Source organism: Solea solea, chromosome 14 (genome assembly GCF_958295425.1).
Source record: "Solea solea chromosome 14, fSolSol10.1, whole genome shotgun sequence".
Classification (NCBI taxonomy): Eukaryota; Metazoa; Chordata; class Actinopteri; order Pleuronectiformes; family Soleidae; genus Solea; species Solea solea.
The window spans coordinates 8,458,054-8,484,483 of NC_081147.1; the positions used below are offsets into that span (position 1 = coordinate 8,458,054).

General features: G+C 39.9%; 1 protein-coding gene across 5 annotated transcripts in view; it reads left to right on the forward strand.

The window, feature by feature from the left end:
• The window catches only part of si:zfos-2326c3.2 (misshapen-like kinase 1), a 59,835-nt gene that overhangs the window by 26,522 nt on the left and 6,883 nt on the right, over nt 1-26,430 (forward strand). Inside the window, exons 11-30 of one of the 5 annotated variants that reach the window (XM_058649398.1) lie at nt 1,800-1,872; nt 2,457-2,580; nt 3,481-3,597; nt 3,953-4,087; nt 7,149-7,214; nt 11,536-11,898; nt 13,009-13,143; nt 13,299-13,436; nt 15,932-16,002; nt 17,380-17,468; nt 18,299-18,387; nt 18,793-18,887; nt 19,559-19,643; nt 20,086-20,262; nt 20,871-20,979; nt 21,103-21,258; nt 21,373-21,516; nt 21,928-22,062; nt 22,182-22,282; nt 23,632-23,781. In XM_058649398.1, the coding sequence (XP_058505381.1) occupies nt 1,800-1,872; nt 2,457-2,580; nt 3,481-3,597; nt 3,953-4,087; nt 7,149-7,214; nt 11,536-11,898; nt 13,009-13,143; nt 13,299-13,436; nt 15,932-16,002; nt 17,380-17,468; nt 18,299-18,387; nt 18,793-18,887; nt 19,559-19,643; nt 20,086-20,262; nt 20,871-20,979; nt 21,103-21,258; nt 21,373-21,516; nt 21,928-22,062; nt 22,182-22,282; nt 23,632-23,781 (2,552 nt within the window). The remainder of the gene's footprint in view (nt 1-1,799; nt 1,873-2,456; nt 2,581-3,480; nt 3,598-3,952; nt 4,088-7,148; nt 7,215-11,535; nt 11,899-13,008; nt 13,144-13,298; nt 13,437-15,931; nt 16,003-17,379; nt 17,469-18,298; nt 18,388-18,792; nt 18,888-19,558; nt 19,644-20,085; nt 20,263-20,870; nt 20,980-21,102; nt 21,259-21,372; nt 21,517-21,927; nt 22,063-22,181; nt 22,283-23,631; nt 23,782-26,430) is intronic. The other 4 variants (XM_058649400.1, XM_058649399.1, XM_058649401.1 and 1 more) reach the window with 4 other exon arrangements.

Sequence of the window (26,430 nt, forward strand, 5' to 3'; positions counted from 1 at the left end):
TGCTTTGAACAAACACACCTGCACTGTGTTACCTTTCAGCGTGTGGAGTAAACGTTGAGATTTGAGCCTGATCTGCTTCCACAGCATATGCTGGGCAAATGTTGTTATGTATATAACCAAGAGTCAAACTGCAAATCAAAAAGATCAAGATGTGACACAAAATATAGGGTTGATGAAAACAACAGAGTTGTGCAAAGATATTATTTTCAGCTGTTTGAATGTAACACTTCAGTACATGTGTTATGGCTCCCACGGTAGGAGATGCATGTGGAAAGCAGACACTTTCTTTCACATTGTATGAGGTTGGGTCGGGATTGAGATGATTCAGCATTGCTGCTCTGAAATCATACTACAGTATAACAACTCTGTCCCACATGTGTTGAACTCAGGAAGATTTTCTTTCTTATTGCACCAAGTTTGCCCACATTATTCTCTTGTGTGGCTTTGATAATGACACAATTGCTACTGGCGGTAGATGACTTTGAAAGGAGACGGCGGGCAGGGATTTTAATTTTAAACAGTGGCTGGTTCAGAAGGCCAGAGGAAAATACCCACACTTACTGCTGCTTACACATCAGATGTTTGCACCCGGAGAACCACCCTGAAACCGCACATCATTTCTGACAAACATTGAATGAATCATTTTACAGCCGACATCCTGCTGCTCTCACATGCAGCTGGTATTAACATGGACACCAGAGTGAAGTGAGGCACATTCCACAAGTGTTATGCAGCTGGTGTTACATGTTCACATATTTAAAATCCACTCTGATATAGAGGAAGAGCCACAGTGGATATTTGTTTTCACAGTCAATCATGTAATCAATAAACTGATTAAACACACAGTATGCAATTTCTGGCACTCTCGAGCAAAAAAAATATAACATAAGACCTATCTGATGATGTCAGGAAGCAGTGTGGAATCATGGGGATTTGTTTGGTTCACCTGTGCATTTACACGTTACGGGGAGAGCTTCAGCGAGAGAATAAGCAGCAAATGTCAGTGAGTAGTTGTGAGCACTTGATGATACACACATTAAAATGTCCCATAGAAGTTAAAGCAAAGACGGTTAAAATAAATTACATTATGAAAATGGCAACCAAAATTAAACGGTCCATTACCTTGAATAGACTACTCTTGTCTATCATTTTTTTAGATATTTGAATGCAGAAATGTTACATGTTATATCTTTAAGATCAGACTAACAGATGTGATAGTGTAATTTTTATCGTGTTTTGTGATAAAAAGTTGTCACAATAAGTATGTTGTGGTGATTCTCCATTGTCGGGATAGTCGGTTGAATGGGATAAATCATTAATATTTTACGTGAGTGATAAAATGCTGTCTATCTTGCAACATAAAGTCTTGAAGTGCTTTATATTGAAGAGCCATCTGCATCTTTCTAGTCATTCCAAAACGTATAGTGATCTAATTTAACAGTCTTGTGTTTTACATTTAAATGATTAAAAATATGTATCCTTTCTACATTAGTTCTTACCAAATTATAACAATTATGACAATATGAATTATGGCAATGCCCTTTGTCAGGATTATCATCATCAACATCAAATTTATTATGAAATTTTGTTTGCAAGACCTTCATGATGAATCTTTCATCCAGAAAGATTGAAAATTATTTTCTGTCAATCAGCTAAATTATTGATTTTATAGCAATGTATTATTTTAAAATGTATATACATTATAAAGTTTCCATTTACATTGAAATGATAGAACCTTTTTATTAACCCATTACATTAAAACTGCTTGTCTTCTCCCTCTGTGTGTGTGTCTCATTCAGAGGGTCCAGAGTATGAGTACAGTGGCAGTGAAGAGGAGGATGACGAGGTAACAGAGGAGGAAGGAGAACCCAGGTATAAGCCTGTCACACTTGCCATGAATGTTGTTTCAAGTTTGTTGCCTCTCGTCATCATGGAACCGTTGTTGAGGAGTGTTGATCGCAGGGTTTTAGCAAAAGATTGCTTCCACTGCAGTGGAGATTTAACTTAAGACCACAACAGTTGGTGCAGATATTAAAATGCAGAAAGAAAACCTGTTCAGATTGAGTTATAACAGTATACAGTATATGGTTAAAGCGTCCATATGAACATTATGTCATCATCTGTGTTCTGCTTATATGTGTATTCACAGCCATGTCACTGTGAGTTTTACTCTGATTTATGTCTCAGTACGGTATTTGCTAATGAATTACTCTAGGGCTAGTGTGTGTGTGTGTGTGTGTGTGTGTGTGTGTGTGTGTGTGTGTTTTAAGTTAGTGGACAGATGCACTTGCCTCGCTCTTGCTGTCCCCGGACAGCAAACAGCAGATGGCACTCAGAGCTGGCCACTTTCTCCTAGGATGAGCTTTAAGTGTGTAGAAGTATAACTGTGTCCATTTTCTTCATCCATATCTGTCTCCATAAATATCACACTCTTTCTCTGTCCCCTTCTCTCTCAGCTCCATAGTGAATGTCCCTGGTGAATGGACGTTGAGACGGGAGTTTCTTCGTTTACAGACAGAAGATCATGAAGGAGGCAGAGAAAGAGGTCGTGAAGGAAGTGCTGGTCAACAAAGACAGCAGGTAGGTGTCAAGTTCATTTGCAGCTTCGTACACTTTCATGCATACTGTATTGATACGCAGTAATCAGGGCATCACAACTGGAATTGTTGCTCAATCATTATGTGTCAAAATAATCAGCAACTATTTCATTTTCAAGGAATGTATTTTAATTTTAAACATTATTAAACAGCAGTTGTTGGGCAAAATATACACATCAAATCAAGTGAGAAATTCTGTTAAAGTGTTAGTGTTGAAGTAAAGAAAGTGGAAGAAAACTATTCTTATCTTAATGAAGAGGTGGTTGTGGTTCGTGATGATGAGCAGGTTGTTCACTTATTATATGGCAAGTGGTTCAATCTCTTCCAGACTCATGACAAAGTGTCCTTTATCAAGACACTGAGCCCAAAATTATATCTGAGTAAGGGTGGCTGAATATACTGACAATGTGCTGTATGAATGGGTGAATGTGACTTAAATCACAGAAGGGGCTGGCAGTGTTTTGTTGACAGATGTTACACACTGAAGCTTTGACCCTCAAATCAAGTTTGAAAAGCCTACGATAATCATCCATCCATCTTCTACTGCTTTAGCCTCCACAGGAGGGTCGGGGAGGTGCTGTGCCAATCAGCCTATCCCTCATATGGTGATAGGCCACATACAAAAACAAACAACCACTCACTCTCAGAATTACACCTATGGTCAATCTAGAGTGTCAGATTTACCTAATCCCCATATTGCATGTTTTTGGACTGTGGGAGGAAGCCGGAGAACCAGGAGAAAACCCACACACATGCGGGGAGAACATGCAAACTCCATGCAGAAAGACCCTTGTTCCAACCGGGTCGAAAAAAGCCTACTATATCATATCATTTTTAAATGAATTTAATTCTATTAAAGCTCCTATTTTCATTCTTGTCTCAGGTGTTGCAGCAGCACAGACAGCAGCTGGCAGAGCAGGAACGATACAAGCAGCAGTTGGTTGCTGACAGGCAGAAGAGGATCCAGCAGCAGCATGAGCAACGGCAGAAGTTAGAGGATGTAAGTGCTGTTCTCTTCTCACACACTGTTGTTCTGTGGACACTGAGGAGTTAGTGGACAGTCAGTGTTGTCAGCAGAAGAGTTGTTGAAATCATCCCGCTTTTATCAACCACATCTTAACAAGATCCTTTAAGTGACACCTGCTGAGTCACATCCTTCCTCTACCCACTATAACCGCTCTGACAACACCTTCAGCCTTGGAAACTGATTGTACCAGTTCCAGCTGTGTGTAATGTTAATAATCTGAAGGAACAGTTTTCAGTGAAGGCTGTTTTATCTTTAGGCCAAAAAACTCTATTGCAGTTGAAGTTAATGTAAATGATTGTTAACATCAGTGTTTGTGTTCTGCTCCCAGCAGCAGAGGCAGCAGCTGACAGACTGTGCCTTTCAGTGGGCAGAGCTTCAGGAAATCTTGCTCGGGGAAGAATCCGATCTCCATGACAACAAAATCTTATTGGATGAGAGAAACAGGAGGAGTGACAGGAGGCCGGTAAAGATGAACTTCTGACTTTGAATTTATTGTTAATAAATAGGTCAGTTATTTAGAAAAGATGCTTGGTATGTGTCGCTGATGTCGAATTAAGTTTGTTTTAGGTTTTTATATATCGAAAAGCCAAAGTTGCCTGGGCAGCTTGTTAGTATAAGTGTGTTCCTTTTAATCTATATTTGAACAAATTAATTTGAAAGCCACATGGTGGGCGATATACACAACTTTATCAAATGGAAAGTGACATTTTCCTATTTCCTCCTTTTTGAAACTTTGAAACCAGCACAACTTCCTTTATGCTAAGGATTGATTAGTCTTGTTCTAAATGTTTTAAAGACAAGCATTTCACTTTAGAAACATTACCTTAAAATATATTTACACCTTGTTAAAACTTAATTTGGAACATCCCATAATTCAGTGGGACCTTTTTGTGAAACCAGTAGAGATTTAGAGTAACTTTCAGCAGGTTTGGACAGGATGAAGTGTCTCTGCCAGTTGTAATCATTTCAAACAGAGGCACGCAGCTCTCTCTCCTCGGGTACGTTCATTTTTGGTCATTAATTTTAACACATGCTTGATGAATCCGTCCCACACACCAGTGATTTTAAAAAGATAAAACAAGTTAGTGGCTGGGATTTCTTCATGTAGAAGACACTACATCCCAGCGCTATTAATATCTGTCTAGTTACATTATATCTCTGTTATATTTGGAGTGGTGGTAACTGTACGTGTTAGATTCTGATGACACTGATTACCTCTGACTCATTATGTTCAGCTTGTGTAATGGATCTCGCTGATGCTTCATTAAGCTTTAATGCTGTGGCATTTAATCTTGTGACGGGTTCATTGAGTGTGTGCTGTGAAGTCTCGTACTTTGTCACATGAAGAGCTCGTCTGTGTCCAGGCTGTGAACTTGTTGGTTCCAGTCAGTAACATAATACATGGATTGATTTGTCAAGCATCACGTGTGTGTCTGTGGTTTGTTAGTGGCTGAGATATTACAGAAGTAGCCAAGTGACTGTCGGGTTTGAATCTGGACAACACTGGATGGGGAAAGTGAATGATCATGTGTGCCTTTATACACAGGCCTGCTTTGTGAAACACAAACCACTCATTTAACCACTTAGTTAACATTTGAGAAAGCAGTAGTGTGACTTCTCTTTGATAGACTGAAAACATGTCCACCCTGCCTCAATGCATGCTGGGATAGCCTTTAACCCACTGTGACCTTTCAGTGAGCACAGAAGAAATGATGGATGAGAGTTTACAATTTGTGTTTGCTTTGTTTATACAGACGCAGGTCAAACTAAAGTTGGTTATACAACCTATCTGGTTATAACCTGTCATATAGAGAAGGATGGAGAAGAATATACTTATATATTTTATATTTATTTTTGTGATCATGTTGAAGGAAGTCGTTGCCTAAAAGGAGCTCACCCTTTAGCCTAGCAATAACAATGCCAGTGATAACTCAATCTAACTGTTCAACCAGTGTGAATGTATTTAATCAACATTCACCCCGAGGTCAAATGACTCACAACAGGCTAATTTAATTTTTCTGTTATTCAGTGCTAAGTGTTTTTTTTATTTAATCATTCAAATCAATTGAAAGATCGACCGAAGAAAAAGTCAGAAAATATCACCCACTGTAACATCGTCACTCCAGGGTATTCATGTTTTCTTCTTCCTCCAACTCATTTCTATTTCATCACGATTGATGCAGGGGAGAAAAAAAACACCTCAGGGCAAAAGACTAACATCTGGACCAGAACAGTCACTTTTTATTAGTGGGTTAACATGTCCTGAGTGTACCTGCTACTTTTATACTCTTAGTGTGGAAGAGGATTTTGTTGTTCCACGTCTGGCTCATACTGAAATACCACAGGATGGATTGAGTGCAATTTCTTTATTCCGAGTGTCTCACCTACAGTGTCATGGATATCCCAGATAACCTCTGACCTTTTCTCATTTACCCCCCAGCAGATAATTTATGACTAATAGTTGTAGTTTTGAGTGTATTGTCTCAAACATGAAGCACATTGCACTGTGACACTCCATTTAATTAATTGCATTGCACTTCTTCAGATTAATGTTAATAATAAACACGAATGTCAGAAGTTAAATGAAAATGCCTGCTTCTCTACAAATCAGATACATAATAAAATATACATACTGCTTTCATGAAAAGTTGATTTTGTTGAATTAGACCTGTTGTAAACGCAGTACTCACAGACCACATTTCCCTTCCTGCTGCTAAGAGGCTTTTATTACATTATGCTTGTTTGTTTGTTTCATGTTAGATGACATTTGTGGTTTGTGGCAACACTAAGTTTGATCGTGATAGTGTTATGAAAATGGATCCCTCCACTCACGGGGCAATATTTATATATGTTCTTCAATGCCCTGGACCGTTGCTGTTATTCTTTTCAATGCTGCACTTGTATTTGTTATCAAATGACCTTCATTGATGAAGGTTTGTCATGCACTTATCCTGCCGTATCAGCTCAAACACTGCTGAATGTGACCCCTCCTGCTGATCCAAGCTGAATAAATACAATTTAAAGGCAATGGTGCACCCACTGCACCCACTGCAAATATTTAAATGCAGCTGATTCAATTAAACATTGTAAATTTAAAAATAATCCATTTTGGTCATACAAGGATTTTCCAGAAGAAAATGGAAAAGAGGTCATAATGAAATATTTAGAGTTGAGGGCGTTGGCTGAAAGCTCCATGCCATCTTTCACTCTCTGAATATTTTAGTTCCCACCTCCCAGACTTCTGCTCAGGACTTCAGTCTAATCTAATTAATATAAGACTGTGTATCTGAGTGTCTGTGTGGTGTGAGTGTCCTGTTACACTTGTTTGTAGACTTTGTTAGAGTTCAATGGTTTGGTAGAGGGGGATGTTCCAGTTTTAATAAAAGTGAAATTTAGTTTCATAGGCATGATATTTTAATATTTTAATTTTACCGTCTGGTTACCTGTTTTGACCTCTCTCTCCACCCCTCTCTCTCTCTCTCTCTCTCTCTCTCTCTCTTCTTCTGTTTGTGTGTTTCTTGAAGGATCAGGCGAGCAGAAAGCGAAGTGCCGATGTGTCAGTAAGGCCTCTGGACTCCACAGGAGAGCAGGTAAGAGAACCCATCACTCCATCTTTTCACCTACTTCCCAGTCATTCTTTTTTCTTCCTACAAGTGAGAACAGGTGGAATTATTTTTTGTTTTACCTGAACCTGGACTCTTTCTTTAAATGTTGCTGATGGATTTGGTCAGTGGCGACACAGAACTGTAGTTTTGGAGGTATAGATGTGTTACCTGGTTTTGTGCATGTGTGTCACTATTACAGAAGAATGGACAAGTCTGTGTTTGTTTGTTTGTTTGTTTCTTCATTTCTTTATTTCTTTTCTTCTAAGCAAAATGGCAAATTACATCCATCTACTTTGTAAACATGAGTGAAAGGACTTTGGGTTTGGACAACTGGACACTGAAACACATGCCATGACACATGTGGAACTGAATAATGGGCCATAAACATTAGATTATTCAATTAATCATTTGATTTAAAAAAAAGAAGAAGGAAAAAGCTCAATCAGTTAATGTGAACATACATAAAACAATTTCTACTCCAATGACTGCCTAATTTGTACTGTATCACTAACCACAAGGTGATATCAGCAACAAGCATTTAGGCTCTGTCTGTCTGTCTGTCTGTTTGTGTTACTGCACTTGCCATTATGACCGACAGAGGCCAACAGAGGCTTGTTGCGTGAATGGGGTGAAGTCTGCCATCTCTGATCGCCTTGTTAGTGGACGTAATGACATATAAGCAGTTTCTTTTATACATTTTGAAGCCGTTCCTCTGCTCAACATGCTGTAAACCCTGCATGACATTCACTAGCTCTCATGTGCTGGAGTTTGTTGCTGCTCACTTGCAGTAACTTCACAGTCAAGTGTCATGTTGTAAAAAACTGTGTAGGAGAGATAATAAGTTAATAATCGAGCAGTTTTTCCCGTCCCTATGAACGATGGGTGTCTTCTGATGTTATTCAATGATAAATATATGAATGAAATAGCCTTACTCCTATGTTTTTATGAGAGGAGAAATTATTGTCTAAAGCTGAATAGACAGTATGCTACAGAGTTATTTAACAAATTAAGTTAATATTTTTGAAGTTCTCTTCAAGGAGGCATTTAAAGATCAGAGCATGTCATTGAGCATTTGTGTTGGACTCCATTAAAGATTCAGAGAAAACTGCGAAACACACTGCACTGTACCAGGGGTGTCAGATTTTTTAGGCCAATGTTTATCACAGCATGCCATCATTTTTGTTTCAAAGCCTCCCTCTCCATCTCTCCACCTCTCCTCTGCTGTCTCTGCTGATCCCAGCATGCCTCCTCCATGCTTTCCTCACTAGTTTCCTCTCCTCATCCCTCTCTCCATTGTTCACAGCATGGAACTGCTTTCATTTCTAGTATCTCTCTTTCGCATCTCTCCATTTTCCCTCTAAAGTGTTACTATCATATCTCAGTTGGGGTTTGCAGGCTCACAAATTCACCATGTCTCCTTTTGCTTTAGCTGTTTTCTGAAAACACTTTCTCTGTTTCTGCCTCCAAAGTGGTTCCCCTCTCTGCCCTGATGTTGTTATGATCCTGTGGTATAATGAGAGGACCTCTTGACTTTTGCTTAATAGTAGCTGTAGCTGTGGGAAATTAAAGTAGATAGAAACTAACAATTATTTTTGTGGAGCTTTTTATAATCACAAACTTTTATTTATTTATTTATTATTTATCTTCAACATGCAGTCTTGCTGGTCATTTTAAAGCGGAAATTTGCATGCTGTTTTTCTATACGGAGCTCCCCCTACAGTTAAGGAGTACATATTTTTACTAGTGCCCTCAAAAAATTGAGAGATTAATTAATTATGATCTGTAATTAATTGATCTAATTAATCTCTGTTTTAATCTCACCTAAAAATTACTTAGAAAAGCCCTCAATTTGAGGTATTTTCATTTAAATTCATTATTACATTATTGTGGCCGACCAGAAGATTGATATGTAACAAAAATGTGGCTTTTCTAAGTAATTTATTGTTTTAACAAACTTCAACAGATGCAGCCATTTACATTCCGCTGTGTTCTTTTGTCAAACTCCAAATAATTATAAAATACAAATCAAATAAAACATCAGGTCCATATAGACCCTTTCATTGTATACAAACATTCCAAGCCTATTTGCCTGTCGACTAGTTCCACTTCTACTTGTTCTAACTTGTATTAGTACTACTACTTTTACTAGTTCCAGGCCGAGTGTATTTTTTTGACGTAGTTCTCGAAAGGGTCAAGAAAGTAGCCTGTCGGTCGCAGACTTGCTCATACGTGGGGTGTTCTCCTCCAGTTAAGTTTGGCGAAGAGCTTTGCTATGGCTGCACACGCGACTGGGTGCTTTGCATTGACGTGGTAGGCTAAACTTGAGCTGCTTTGGTGGTAAGCAAACTCCTTCTTACACAGAAGGCTTATCACTTTACCTTTATTAACGGTGCCTTTCTCGCTTTCCTCTGACAACAGTTTTCTCTGCTTCTTTTTCACCGGCTCTGCCGTTTGTGTTTCTTGTGAACCCTCTATGAGACCTCCTGATTCTGAGGAGGGTTGGCGGCCCTGATCATGCAAGGCTGGTTTTCCACTAACAGACAGTAGGGGGAGTGGAGACAGTCCTCAATCTCCCCACAAAACAAACCATTTAACCATCACAATGACTCTGTAATATTAGCTCTGCTTCAACATGCAGTTGTTCTTGTGTCGAAATACAATTCAGATTAAATTACAGTCTCTTGGTGAGTTGTAGTTGTTGAGATGTTTGTGAAAATAGATTGGCACTTTACAGTTGGAGACCTCCGTCTACAGTCAGGTTGTGAACTGGTATTCTAAATCAATTTTAATTGCATTATGGTTTAGCTGCTTTAATTTGCGCAATATCAAGTAAACAAATGGCAGTTCAATAAAACTTTGCTTCTCTAATCAACTGACAAAATATATGATAAAACATGAGATGGACTAATTTGGGTGTCACCAAATACAGCAACTAGGCATTCTTGTTGGAGTTACCATTCTTCAGGAGTAATTATGGTAAATTGCAGAGGGCTGGCATGACTTGTTTTGTATTGCTGTGAAAAACAGATCTTGCTCTGAGAAAACTGATGTGTTACAATGGCCTGCTGAGTATTTCAGTTCTATGTGTGTCCTCTGTTGTCCTCTCATTCCTAAGAAAATGGCATTAAATCTCATTGTGTTTTTTTGCTAGGGCAGTATTCACTTGAATCTAACCTCAACCACTTGTCATGTGTCAGCCATGTTCACATTTTGGAAAGTGTGCACACCCAAATTTCTCTCTCTTCTGCTGAATTGGGATGAACTAAAAGGCTTGTAACAGTAAACAGGAAAGAATCTTAAACACTTACTTTAACCACACACTCAGTGTTTCTGTGTGAACTCCTGTTAAAGTACAGCACATGGAATAAGCCTGCATAGTTTGTTTACGTGCATCTTAGCTGCACGGTTAGGACAAACCCAGAGCGCAGTCTCGTCCTGATCTCCACAAACTTCAGCTAGTATTATGCCAGCTGCTTCACTGACTGCAATTATATCTCGATAATGTGTTGATCTGTTTTTTTTCACAAAGAAGTGAAACACATCAGCTTCTGTCTCACTGTGTTTGTGGCCCAAGCTTGACAATCCAGTTTATGCTTTATGAGGTTTTTTTGTGCATTTGTTGACAGACTTTTCACAGAACATGGGAGTAGCCACTTTTTAACCCCTGCAGTCACAACATTCAACTGATTTGCACTGAAAACAATAATAATAATAAATAATATAATATAATGAAACTAGATAAAGTAAGTGTTGATGGGACCTGTCAAAGTAAACATCCAACATCCATTTCTCTACCCTGCACAGCTTTAAAAGTTATTGCTGTTGCAATATTTTGACTCATTGGAAGCTGTAATATAATAATAATAAATAGCTGAACTGATTTGTTTCCTCTGAAGTAAAATTTGATTAGCTTATTTTTGTAAGTATGCTAATTATGTAACTTGACACTGATGTCCTTCAGCTAGAAATATTAAAATATTTTATTATACCTAATTTTGGAAAGAGAAATTATAATCAATTGAAAATGAAACTCTTGGTTTACAATGGGACATAATTTAGTTCATTTGATTTGTTCACATAAAAATAGCTAATAAGCAAATTGAGAATAAGACAAAGACTTTGTATGAACAACACTAGCTAATCAAATTTGACTTCAGAGGAAACAAATCAGTTCAGTTACCGAATATCCTAAAAAAAAAATACTTTCTGTGTCACATTTATTTTTGCATACTTTATCCTCACAATACACGTTGACACTCCCAGGTCCTGCTCGTTTCTATATGTGCTTTTCGTGTTTGCTACATAGAGAGCCGTGGCTCCAAACCAACTGCTTCAGACTAAGTCCCAGCCTCAGCTACAGCCACAGTCCAAGCCCCAGACTGTGGCCCAGCATCAGCAGCCCTCAGCGGCCAGAAGATCCCACCGCACCCTGCCCAAGGACCAAACCCAGCTCCTGTCGCTGCAGCACGACCACAGACACAGGGAGAGAGAGAGAGAAAGAGAGAGACAGAGGCAGAGAGAAAAGCCTGTGGCAGCTGTCCAGAAGCTAACAGCTAAAAGTGGGAGCACAGCAGCTGCTGCTGCTGCCGCTGCTGCTGCCGCCGCCGCTGCTGCTGCTGCTGCTGCTGCTTCCTCGCCCAGCCGCCCTGCAAACAGCCAGCGCTCAGCGGTAAAACCCTGCCATCCTCAGCCATCCAGCATTTAGTCACCTAGACATCCCACTTTTTCCACTCTCAGTTTCTCCTGCACAGTCTTCAAGTTCTTTTCCTTGTGTGTCCTTTTTTCCTCATCCAGATTTTATGTGTTTTGTCCATCTTTACTCTCCTTTATATCCCTTATCATCCTTTCATCCTCTTACTTGGTTTGTCCACTCTATCCACTCATCATTCTTATCTGAGCAGACATAGCTCTTGAACTTAACAGTCACACAAGCCTGGATAATTTAAGCAATATCTTAGACAGACACTATTCAAATCAAGAAACAAGTGAGGGCAGAGTTGGGCATGTGCTCTACAGTGATGACATTCTCCCACCTGTGTCTTTTCTCCTTGTTACTCTAAAATCCTAATTTAACATTAAAATGTACTTTAAGGTTCTGATAAATGCATCAGGTTCATGTATGTTTTTCTCCACGTAAATGCATTATGACATATGTGGTGCACACTGTCTATGCTCAGCACAGTACCTAAACTCAAAGTGTAATTTCCAGAAGGTATTGTCAAACTGCCAATTGGAAGGATGTTGGAAGTGTCTGCCTAAGGCGTTGTAAGTTTTAAAAGAACAAAGTTTATTTTTGTTTTTGTTTTGATTCCAGATGTTTCAATAGATTTGTACAGTAAGACATTTTATGTGTAAAAAATCTTTAACTCAATGACAAAAGAGTTAAAGCATTCTTTTACAAAAGTTGGACTTTTAAAAGTGGAAAGTTACAGTTTTGATTTTAATTACCATCTCCGTCAATCAAGATTCTTTATCTTAATCTAGCTTGATTTAGCTTTATTTATCTTTATTCTTTATCTCTGCATTGTTTAAGACACCACAGTTTTTTGTATAGCTATCTCACTATGAGGGTAACTCATAGACATGATGCATGCCTTACCCTAACCTTCACCATCACAACTAAATGCTTAATTCTTAACCTAACCCTGACCATACTTCACTTGAAAATGTCCCTGCTTCCTACAGTTCATACTATTGTTGGTTCTCACAAGGATACACATACAAATACACACACACACACACACAGTCGTGCATATGTTTTATGTGTGTTCTGTTTCAGATGGACGTCCAAGAATCAAACTTGGCCAGGCTGCTCTTGGCTGCTGGTCTTCCCAGCCAGGTGCACTCAAGGCTGGGCTCTGGGAGCAGCTCTAGTCCTTGTACGCCAGCCATGCAGAGAGCTCATCTCAGCCAGGTAAACCAATTTTAACAAATCACTTTTTCCTTTGAATATACTCTAGACTACTGGGAACTATTTTGAGCTATTTTTCTCTCCTATATTTACCGGGTTTAAAATATTATAGTTTCAGTATTATATGTTAACCATGCATTTACTTTTTATTTTCCCAGAATGCCAATCTGCGGTCTAGTCGAGACACCCCTCACAGCAGCTCTATGTCAGATATGGCTCTTTCCCCCCTGTCCCCATTCTCTCCCATGTCCCTCAGTGATGATGTTTTCTGGGACCCGACTGGTGCACCTCCCAAAGTGAGTAACAACTCTCCTTGTTGCTCCTGAGCAAAGCTTTGGGGTTACAGGCATTGACCACTGTCTGTTTTCTTCTCCTTAAAAAAAGGGAACTTGTTGCCATTGCACAGGATGCAGTGTGCATCATATGATGTTGGCAAATTTTGTTTGCACGTGAAGCCATTGAAGTGGTGACACATCACGGGGTTGGCATAATGTTGATATGTGTCTTGTGCTGGGAAGAAGGACGGTGTTATTTTTTTATGACATCAAAATTAACATGAAATGTCACTTACATACTTGTACGTAACTTTATAATATCAGAAGTAGGGATGAGCATTTTTAACAAAAATGCTGTTTGAACATTGGTATTACACGAGAAATATTCATAACTCCAGCTCATGAGATCTAGTGAACGTAATGCAGGATTCACAGTGTGCTGAGTTAATAGGAGCAGCTAATAAGATGCATTTAAAGACCTCTGTGGGATTTACAGCATGTTAAACTTAAAGATACATTCAAGAGATTTCTTAAATATCATTACTTCTGCAAACACACATGAAAACCACTAACTCAATGCTTGCTGCCGCTGCCATCCTGTGATAAAAGATTCACCACAAAGAAGGTAATCATTGCGTTTTTTATAAATGCAATCGCTGATAAAACATGTGTTTTGTATCTTTTAAATATATCATGTTTAGTCACAGTAACTTTATAATCAAGCGGATAATCAAATACTCATGCCCATCCTATAATCAAAGTGCCTTTTTTCAAGTATTCCTACTGGATTTTAGAGGTTGCTGGCTCCTAATCTGCTTTGACATCTTTTGTTATCTTGCACATCACTTTTGTTCATCTTGTACTTTGAGAAGTATTCAAAGTTGCATCCAGTTAAGCACTGAAGGATTCTTTTGATGACCTGTCCCAACCCTATTTTCCATTTAGATCCATCAACAGAGGTGGCGAGAAGTCAGAGTAGGCTGAAGGCTCCATGTGTAGCTTGTTGTCATGCTGTTTCATAGCTGTTATGCCCATTCAGCACTATTGTCTACTCTAAAGCTGTGTTTACATCAAGGTATGGTTCACTTTGGTACCGTATGATACAGTTTGAAATGGTAAAGCCCTGGGTCAGGCTTGCGTTTTGACTTGGCCCGATGGCCACGTCAGCAAGATACGTAGCGTGACGTTGTACCAGTGCGATGACAACAAACAACGACATTGAATGCAACACAACAATGGAGGACATCCAGCAGCTCTTTTTTATTTACACCGGTCGCAAGGGAGTGACATTTTTAACTAACTAACTTCCTCTAACTAAAACCATCTCCTCATCTCCTAAACACACCTTACTTTCTCCAAAATATATCCTTCACATTCTCTCCCACCGCTCCTCCACTAGGTGTTTTGCTAAGTGAATATGCTATTAGGTCTATTTACTAAACCAACACCATATGGAGTTGATAAAGCAACTAATAACCACTTCAGAGAGGGGAGGGGAGCCCTTTAAAGCTGTCTGTTTTGCTATGTTATGCTGCTGAGCTAACAGGAGGCCATATGGAGTCGATAGAGCACTTAATAACTCACTACTCTCTCCTGTGACCTCAGTGTGGTGTCTGGAGCTGCTGTAATAGACTGGAGTGGCCTTATAAAGTGTTTAAAAGCAACAACAAAATGCATTTTAGAATTTTCACAGCTGTTTGAAATCAACCCAGTATACTGGAAGCTTTGTTGAGTTATTTGATTAAACAAAACTTTACTATCTCTGATTCCTCAACAAACACTGATTTAAAACAAACAAAAAAATAATAATCATCAAACATTTCATGCATGTGCCACAATAAGAGACAGGAAACACTGGGCACCGAGCTTGCCGTGGGTATGTTCAGGAGGGACAGATGCAGGATGTGGGCAACTTGTCAGAGGGTGATGCATAGTCCCACTGCTCTCTTCCTGCTCTGCTGGGTGTGTCTTCCTCTGTATTTGGGTCATGTGGCCTAGAAGATGAGAGTTTAAAAGGTCACCAGCTGGTTGGTAGCACAGAGTTTGAGAAGAATCATATGTTGAAACATCAGCTCTTTTCAACACTCGAATAGACTGATGTAGTATGGGTTTCATTTTGCTGCCTTTGTCATTCACCAATGCAATGTTGTGAAGGAAGGTTGAGAAATGTTGATGACTCAGGTGATGTTTCCACACCATATGTAACGTTTGGACACAATTGACTAAATGTTAAATGTTCTCATTAGATTCCCTGTCATAAAAGTTTCCCACTTTTTTATTAAAGATTTTAGTGCACTTTGCTTTGCAGCTTTTCAGGCACTGTTAAGTTGTTATCCACATCATAACTGCAGCAAACTCCCTCTAATTAGCAGAGCCCCCTTTGGGCAAGACTAGAAATCGTTGTTAAGAGCTCTTTAGAATGTGAAAACAAGAAGTGAAGACCACCAGGAGGCTGCCGTCTTTGTCTGTTCATTAACTACATGTTGTTAATAAGTCTGTGTCATGTGTTACTACAGGTGCCAGAACGCACTACCTCCAAGTTCTACTGTAGAGAGTTGGTGATGGGACACAAGAGGGCGGCTTCAAGGTACAGTAGGCTGCACTGTATTCACTGTGCACACACACTCAACAAAGAGACTTGTGACTCTAACAAGAGCTGAGTTTTCTCTTTCTCTGTTTTCACAAAGCTTCTTTGTTGCTGCGTGTCAAGAATGATTAAACCTACAGGGAAACATCCTCCATCAGCATTTAGCAGCGTAGATTATATTTTTCTTCTGTTTTAATTAAACTTGTGTTATTGTACAATATAGAAATATATGCAGTTTTTATTGTAGCTTGAGAATAATTTTGTTTTACTTATAACACTGTTGGCCACACAGTGGTGTAGTGGTTAGCACTCTCGCCTTGCAGCGAGAAGACCCGGGTTCGAGCCCCGGTTGGAATAAGGGCCTTTCTGCATGGAGTTTGCATGTTCTCCCCGTGTGTGTGGGTTCTCTCTGGGTTCCACAGTCCAAAAACATGCAATGTGGGGATTAGGTAAACTGGACACTCTAAATTGACCATAGGAGTGAGTGTGAGAGTGAATGGTTGTTTGTCTCTATCTGTGTGTGGCCCTGCGATGGACTGGCGAACTGTCCAGGGTGTACCCCGCCTATCGCCCGATGTAGCTGAGATTGGCACAGCACCCCCGCGACCCTCTGGTGGAGGATAAAGCGGTAGATGATGACTGACTGACTGACTACATTATAACACTGTTGAGCATCAATCTATTGAAACAAACCCATTTGCATTCGTCCACCAGCTGCTCTGCTAATAACACATCAAAACAAATCAAATTTTATTTGTATTGCACCATTTCACAACATACAGTACATTATCCCGAGACACGAGACCTTACAAGATTAAAGGAAGTAGCGAAGAGAAACCCAGCTGTTCACACAACAATTCACATGTCACAGTGATGTTCGCATTACTTCCCCTCGCTGGTTTCATGTAATTAACTACAAAACACTGTCTTATTACAGTGCGGTACTTCTACACTCACAGGCTGATTTAAAAAGTAAGCATTAGCTAAGCTGGTTGCCTAAAGCTTCAAATATATAGGTATAGTTTGCATTTTTTCGATATAATGACACCAGTATGAAGAGTTGCCCCAAATACATTGTTATTTTTCATCTTTGGTAATGTAACCCTAGGTTTTTATCAAGATGGTGGTTTATGTTACATTATTACTTAGCATACTGGCATATAGTATTAGAGGACAATCTGTCACGGGTAAATTAGATTAGTTGAGCTTGGATGATCTCTTTTGATCATGTAAAAGTAATGGTGAGAAATTTGGGTCATTGAGCAGCATGAAGTATTTATCATTAATATGTATAGATCATATCTCAATCAACTCCTTCATTGTACCATCTTTTTGTCACATCACACTGCATGTGCGCGTGTGTGTGTCTCCATCTAGTGGCGGTCCAGTGTCTGGCGCAGATAAAGGAGGAAGGTCTGTATTCCAGGGAGACTCCTCGAGCAGCAGCAGCAGCAGCAACCACCCAGGTCTGTGAAGCCTTGACTCAGCATCTTTCAATGTTTTTTGCTGTATGAACAGTCAGCCCAAACCTGTTGTTGTCTGCTGTGTGTCGAGTAAAAGTCAGACCTCATGTTCTTTCATCTTGGTTATTTGACTTAAGTCATTGGTTTCCTGCTCAGCCGACACACCCCAAACGCACATTTTTGGAGCCAAGTACACACACACACACACACACAATGCACACCCTAGACTGTATTCCCATAAATACACACACACACTACACACAACATGCAAGCAGTCACACCCAACCCTCCACAAACGCCATGCACAACATATACACTAGCTCTAAACAGTGAGAACACACAACAGAGTAATACGTTCCTGTGTCTACGGAAAGAAAGAGATGTTTCATTTATTTCTTCTGTGCTTAGAAGCAAGGAAACTGCTGTTGCAGCAATGGGGAGCGATAGAGAGTAGAGAGGAGGACCAGGGGAAATGTGTTTGCAAAGTCGGTCTCAGTGTGTATTTAGGAGGAAAAAAGATTTGAAATCGCCCACACAGTTTGGCCTCTGGCCTCAGCCATCTTTGTTTAGAGCGACAGATGAGAGATTCTCCTGGAGACTCATGCAGCTTCACTGTGGTGAATAGTCTTTTGTCTGCTATTTCTGTAACTGAGAAAAAGCTGCAGCAAAAGATTATGATACCATGTTATGGCCAGCAAATCTATAAATGTGACCAACATTATGGCTTGTTTAATCAATATATTTAGCAAAGAAGTATCACTAAGGTCATCTCACCTTAAACGTGATCTGGTTCATTGTTTTTTGTTCATTTTTTTGTGTTGCTTTTGTGATAGGTTACTTCAAGCTGGAGAGTCCTCTTCTCCATCACCGTCTACAGCAGCACAGAAACACACAAGAAAACATAACCAGTGGACATACACAAGTAAGTGATGCTGCTGTTGGGTGACAGATATATTCAGCCCCATTTCCATAAAAAAATGCCATAAAATCTGGATTGTGTCATTTGTTGAATGACCTGACTCTTATTTTAACAGATAAGATAACCTATAAGGAAGAACATGAAATGTTTTCACCAAGAAACCTACTGGTATATTGTAACATTTAAAAAGAAATAGAATGTGATGCTTGCAACTCACTCAAAAACGTTGGGACAGTTTGCTGAAAGGTGATACAGTGAACACTGTTCTGGAAGGTTCCACAATTGCAGGGTAACTGGTTACAGCAGAGGACATGACATTGAAATGAAACAATTATTGGTCATTTCCTTCCTCTTCCTGACCTAGCATCACCTCATGTACTCACACTGTGCCTCACTTCAATCGCACAGGCTGTCAAATCTGGTCCCGTCCGCCTGAACAAAGCCACAGAATACTCATCTTCCAGTGATGAGATCAGTAGCAGTGATGAGGAAGAGAGGAGCAGGTGAGATCTTCATCATCAGTATAATATTTGCTTTTTGATCATTGTATTGTTTCAAGCATTGTTGATGCAAGTTAATCAAATACTTCACCTGAAAAACGTACTTTCTCATGATTATCATGAGAGTGTTGAGCCTCATTATTATCATTTGTTACATGCTGCAGATGAGACAGCATATTGTGAAGTTTTTTGAACTAGTAGAGAATTGGTCTGAAGAGTCACTCAGAATTCTGCTGAGCAAGCTTACTGTATAAGTGGAAACAGTTTCTGCACACCACTAAACTCCAGCTACACTTACTCTTCTGACAGCTTTAAAATACAGTCCTTGTTAGAGGTAGCTTCATGTCTCTATGAAGGGTTTACTGGGCCATCCACAGCTGAATATTTAAAAAAGGAACAAACAAAATCTGAAAAAAAAATTTTTTATAGTCTCACAAATGTGGGGAAGAAAAGCAAATAGTATTATTATCATAATATATTGCATTTATTTTTCTGCTTATGGTGAGATAAAACTATTAGAGTCTTTATTATTTTTGACATTAATTAAATCTCTGCTGGTTCTGCTGTCAAGTCCAGTAAGTTAAGCTACCTTGTTTTTATGTTATATTTTATTCATAACTTATAATTGCAACATTTGAAGTCAGACTCTCTTCTTCTTCTGCCTGTGCTTCAAGGTCTGCTCTGTGCAATGGAAAAGGGAAACACTTCAGAGGAATCCCTGATGGTATCGTCCTGCAACCTCACCACAATCTCCACCAGGTACCCTGCTCACACACACTCACACACATATGGATTCATATTTCTGTTTATTACCAGTCTTTTCGTAGTAAGCTTACACTTACGTAACGTTATGCACAACACGCACTATAGCTGGTTTGTCCATCAAAGCTGCTTCTGCAACATGGCAGCGCCAGACGGTGGCCTCTGCAAAGCAAAGCCCTGCCAAAAGTTATATATTTAAGCTACGAAAACCACAGTGATTTAATTTAAAAGCTTTTATACACTTAAAGAAACATACCTCTGGGTAGTGTATTAAATTTCCGCCAATAAATCCTCCTAAATGTTACACACTGGACCTTTAAATTAAAAACAAAGTAAGGGAGACAGGAGCAAAGAGGCTGTTACGACTGTTCAGCCACTCCTTCACAAGCCTTCAGTTACTAAAATGATGTATGTGTGCCTGTGTGGTTGTGTTGTACAGTCCTCACGGATGGGTTCAGATGATAACTACCTGCTGCCAGACCTTCTGCAGAAAACCTCTCCCTCCAGTCCTACCCGTAATGCACTGGGGCAACAGCAACACACACATGAACTCAGCTACTCGCAGTTGCCCACAGCCCCTCGATGCGCCACACATCAGGAACTCAATGCAAATCTGGTAGGAATCATTTACTACAAGGACATACATGGCGGAACACACACACCCCTATAAACACACAAACAGCATATTGACTTTTGTCAGTCATTTATTTCATGCCTTATTTCTCCCAGTTATCCTTCAGTTCGCACTACTGCAGAGGTTGTGTTCAGAAATGTTATATTCAATCAATACATCCATGGTCAACAACTACTGATTCTGCTTCTGAGTTCAAGTTAAAGCAATGTGTCAGCTTTGGAACTTCAGGAATTTTGTTGGACCTCATGAAGACATATCATTTTTATGATAACAGGGTGAATGACCGAAGGAGACGAGAGACAATTCTCCGTTCAAGTTCAAATATCATTTGAGATCACTGTGTTTTGTCAAAGCAATTTAAATGTCAGAAGGAATAACTCAGCAGTTGCACCAGCTACATTTTTACACTAGAGGGAAATGGCAGCACAGTGTAGGTGCACTCTAATTTGTACTGACATACTGTAATATGTGTTTCCTTTGTCCTCAAAAATAAAGGTTTTTAAACTATTTATATAAACATTTAAAAAAATAAAAAATAAATCCACAATGTGATATGAAATAAATGTCTGTTTTGTTGTTGTTCTCATCAGGCTGCTGGCAGTCCTCATGGAAAAAACACCTCCTCATCTTCCTCTTCCTCCTTCTTGTCCTTCATCGATCCAAGATTGATCCCCATATCTTCACCACCACAGAGCCCGAGTGAGTACATTTACATGCATCCACAACAATACACTGTATGGAACACAGTTGCTGTGAGGTAGTCATGAGACGGAGCGAGGGAGATGTTTATTTAGTTCTTGTTTATTGTGTGTCCTTGTGTAGCAGGCGGTAAGGATGAGCCAGTCAAGCGAGAGAACCACAGGAAAGGCTCTGTGGTGAACGTGAACCCGACCAACATTCGACCACAGAGCGACTCTCCAGAGATCCGCAAATACAAGAAGAAATTCAACACAGAGGTTCTCTGTGCTGGACTATGGGGTTTGTAGTTCATACCTTGAAATATATACATGTTGGCTGGAGTCAGTGTGGGATTGTTGCATGGCACAGTCTGCTGTTTATTGGTGTAAATATTGTCTCTGTTTTGCGGTGTAGGTGTGAACTTGTTGGTGGGGACAGAGAATGGTCTGTGGCTACTGGACCGAAGTGGTCAAGGGAAAGTCTACTCTCTCATCAGCAGACGAAGGTTTCAGCAGATGGACGTGCTGGAGGGTCTTAATGTTCTCATCACTATATCAGGTAAATGTTATGTAGGATGCACTGACATAACTCCAAATACCATACAGGGGCTACAATTTTCTGTCTTCTTGTTTGATGTAGATTCTTCTGAAATCTGTACATTTTCTGGCCTTGCAAAACCTAACATTTTATTTGATTATGCCATCTAAACTTATCAGAAATCTTACCCTAAGCTGTGACTCACAGCAAGGACACTGAGAAATAAATGTGAGATTAGTGAAAGGATTAAAGGATAGAATCCTTCCCTTTGAGCAGAGTTACAAGTCGAATCTTTCCCCAGTCGATACAAGTGATTCATTCCTGTTTGTTGTGTATTTGTTATTGTTTAGTACAGACCTGTGTGTGTCTTTACATAATTACTACACATAAATTAATCATCATCTAAACAACTCCACCCCTCTCTGTGTGCAGGTAAAAAGAACAAACTCCGCCTGTACTACCTGTCCTGGTTGAGGAACAAAATCCTCCATAATGACCCAGAGGTGGAGAAGAGACTAGGTTGGACTTCAGTAGGTGACCTGGAGGGTTGTGTCCACTATAAAGTGGGTAAGTGAACATTGTTTCACTGGTTAAGTGCTGTCGACTGTGAAGCACAAAACATGAATCACTTCCTTTAAGGCACATTCATGCACCTCAGATTTATTACCTTTAAATTTGTTTTTCAGTGCGTTACGAGAAAATAAAGTTTCTAGTGATTGCTCTGAAGAACGCTGTGGAAGTGTACGCCTGGGCCCCGAAACCCTACCACAAGTTCATGGCCTTCAAGGTTGGTTACATTTCAGAGTATTTCACTTACTGACCTGTAATCTGATTATAGAGATTATTGTATACACACCACATGTGATTAGTTACAAATTATAGAAAGATTTTTCTGTATCAACACAATGTTCTGTTTGTCTGTCCATGTTACTCTTTTGTGACCAATGAAACATTTTAAGAAATATTGCACGAATAGGTAAAATCTGGATAAATCATCATAACTCTGGTTAACTATCAGCATTCAATCTAGTGCCACCAACATTTACATATGCATTTACTGTTCACTGTTGCCAGTGTGCGTGTGATACAACAAAATCACAATTATAAAAAGGGGCAGTCCAAGGTGAGGAGATTATATCTCCTCGCTGCCCTGGGAGCGCCTGAGGATCCCCCAGTCAGAGTTAGACGATGTGGCCAGGGAAAGGGAAGTCTGGGGCCCCCTGCTAGAGCTGCTACCCCCACAACCCAATCTCAGTTTCGGTGCCATTTAGTGTAAAAATAATGCGTTCTAAGGACAACACTTCCACTTCTGTCAGCTTGCGCAGCTCTACTCTCCTCCCCTCTGAATTATTGTATTCCTGTTTGAAAATGTATCACTGTAATTTAAAAACAGTGTAAACCGCCCAGCCCTAATAGACACACATTCATACTTTGTCCATGAATCCATCCCTTCATCCATCGTCTGTTTGGCTTCACAATGTTCTTCTCACAAAGTTACACTAGAGTCTGCATCAGGTACATTATGCCAATTCCAGTCCAGTTAAAGGCACACTACATTTTTTTGTCAAAGATGGTAACCACCACAAACAAACACCCACACCACTCAAACAATAAAAAGACTCCTGGTGAGAAATCGTCACAATAAAAATGGAATGTGAGATTGAGTACACGTGTGTGCAGCGCTGGACTGACGCAGACCTTCGTTTTAATATGGACGAAACTGTGGAAAGGCCTAACCCTAACCCATGGTAAAGATAAGCCAGGCCTAACAGGCTTACAATGTTGTCTTCTGTCCTTCTGTCTTGCATATCTAGGACACTGATAGACAGAGACAACAAACTATTAGGGTCATTTTCACAAAGAGACACTTCCACATACACACACGGCATGACACATCCCAGCTGAACAGAGCCGTGTCCCATTTCTTCTTGTCCCTCGTGGTGTGGGCTACTTTTGCTTCTACACTACATAGTTTAACCCTCTCTCTTCAGGAAAGACTAGAAATACACTTGTTCTCAGGTGATACAGTAGCACGTCCATCTTCTGAAAAATGCTCCTCAGACTCTCATAAGATGTTCACATTCTCCCCATCTTCACAAGTCCTATTCTGAACAGTATGTGTGTTTGTTTGTCAAGTCATTCAGATCTTTGCCTCAAAAACCACTGTCTGTTGACCTGACTGTGGAGGAAGGTCAGAGGTTGAAAGTCATCTACGGGTCCCTGTCCGGTTTCCACGCCATTGATGTCGACTCTGGAACACCATACGACCTATACTTGCCTACACATGTGAGACTTCTCTCTCTTTCTCTCTCCCAGGATGAAGTGATTCGGCCTGATTAGAATTTGTTTGCCAAATTGACAAAGGTCAAGTCAAATGCTTGTGTTTTTTGTTGGTTTATTTGCTTCACAAATACTTTGCGCAAATAGAGTACAGAAGATGGAATATCTAGGTCTCTCACAGCACACGCACTTTGCCTCAACACTTCAACTTCACAAGTTATTTGAGCCTTGAAAGCAATTTATTTAAAAGAAAACTACAAATGTTACAAATACTGATAATATCTGTGTCACCTATATTTTAATAGCAAATGGAAAGGGGGGCACAGGATTTATACTGTGTGTACTGCAATGTAAGGTTTTATAAATAACTGGGCCTGAAATGAGCTTCCCCTCGTTCAAAGACAAGCAACCACCACTGCAGTAAATGCAATATAGTGATTTGTCAATGTCTTTGAAGAGTAGGCGGTAAAAATACCCCATCTGTTACGTATTATTCAATATTATACATTAATATGATATGAGAATATTTTCTTTAACACCAGCTGTTTTCTCTCTACTCATCCATCTCACATCACCCCTCTCTCTCTCTCCCTTCCCTCAGTCCCTCAGGTCGTTCTTCTCTTCCTTTTCCTCACCCTCCTCCCACCCATTTCTCTCATGTGTTCCTCCTGTTTTCCTTTATCCACCTTGCTCCACTCTCATCCCACTCAATCTATCACTCTTTTTCTCTCATTTTCTTTCCTGTTGCTACATCGCTCTCTCTCTCTCTCCCTCCTTATCTCTCCCTCCCTCCCTCCCTCCCTCGTCTGGGCAGGATGTTGTGACTCATGTCTAATTGTTTCTTTCATCCCGCGTGTGTTTTTTGATCTGTGGGTTTAAAAACTGATCGGGTGAAGCCTCAGTCAAAGGCGGCTTCTGTGGCTCTTGTTGGTACACTGGTGTTTTGTTTTGTTCTGTTCTTTTTGTGAATTTGTGAATGCAATATCTCAAGAATGTCTCGTGGTAATCCTTTTAAATTTGACACGAGCATCCACTTGGAATCGAGTAGAATGGACTAGAAAACAGTGATACTGTTGCACTCCGCTGTGATGTTGCACAGTTCCAGTTCCAGGGCAGCAGAGTGAATGAATCCTGGAATATATTTGTGGCACGACGTTAACACCCACCTCTACATACGTCAACCATGTGGACCAATGGCCCACTGCTGGTACAATTAGAGACGGTGCAGGTGATATTATTTTTCTCTTGCTGTATGTGGGCAGGCCAAGCTCTCCATGAGTCATATTTAGCTCTAGGAACATCCTGGTAATTATGTTTTTAGCTGGAGACTCAGGAAATCACAAAACTCAACATATTTGGAATTGTTTTAAGCCTGTCGTCATAGATAAGCATTTTTACATTCATGTCATTAGTTATTCGTGTTGTGGAGTGTATCATATCCTTTTATCTCCAGTGCATTCACACTTGGATGAGTGGGTGGCTGTGGAAGTGTTTTACCTGATCACTGAGAAATCCAATGTCAGTTTTTAGCTCTTGTTACCTTCTCTTAGAATGTAACTTTTTGCCTTTTATTTTCGTTAATCTTACTAATTTTTCCCACTTTCTCATTTCCTGTCTCAGCTAATGTGTTCGTGCATCACAAACTAATGTGTCCACTTTGTTAACAACAGAGCAACAGCCACTTGCTTTGCAGATTAACTTGTGGTGTGTAACCGGGTTGCAGACCTTAATAGGCGTCTCCCCCTCAGGTTGTGGTTTCCCACTGTGAGACTGACTTGCTCGGTTATAAGGCTGTTCGTGGGTCACATCTTTTCAAACTGAAGGGTTGTGGCTACTGAACTCTCCTTTATATCATCTTTCATAAATGATCTCCTGTAATGGCACCACTCGTCACCCCCGTGCAGCCAGACTGGTTATCACCTCAGCTGCTCTCAGTTTTCCTTCAACTGCAGGGGCCACTGGTCTCAGTCAAGAGCCTCCCTCCCCCTCCTGCTTCAACAGGGTCAGCTACTCATGTTGCCTGCCAACTCCCCTCCAACACTGCCAGTTACTCTCTGTGCCTGTGTTCAGTGACTCCATTGTGACATTTGTGAGAACTACTGTCAGCTGTAAAATTACATGAATTGTACAGTTTTCAGCTTCTTAAATATGAATATTTTCTGCTTTCCTTGCTTCATATGACATAGAAATCATTTAAACTGATTAATTTTGTTTTGTGGGCAAAATAAGACATATGAGAACATTGTCTTTTTTTTTTTTACATTTTCTGAACCAAACAAGTAAGATGAATCAAGAAAATAATCGTTAGTTGCAGCCAGAAATAACTTAAAGTGACTGTGCTGGAAAATATCCATTTGCATCGTAAACCTTATATACATGTGGTGCATGATTTCACTTTCTGCACATGCACACACAGATCACTTTCCTCTGCAGAGAAACTCTGTGCAATTTCTAGTAACAACCTACGGCACTTTGAATGGTTTATTACGTATCACAACCAAAACTGAGAGACTAAGTAAACCCCTTTGGAACTGTGTGTTTTGCATAATTTGTCTTGCTTTTCAAGGGACACGTCTTTCACACACACACATGCACGCATTAATTTGCTGTCGCAGCTAAAATTAAGTCTGTGTGTGTGTGTGTTTGTTCACGTGT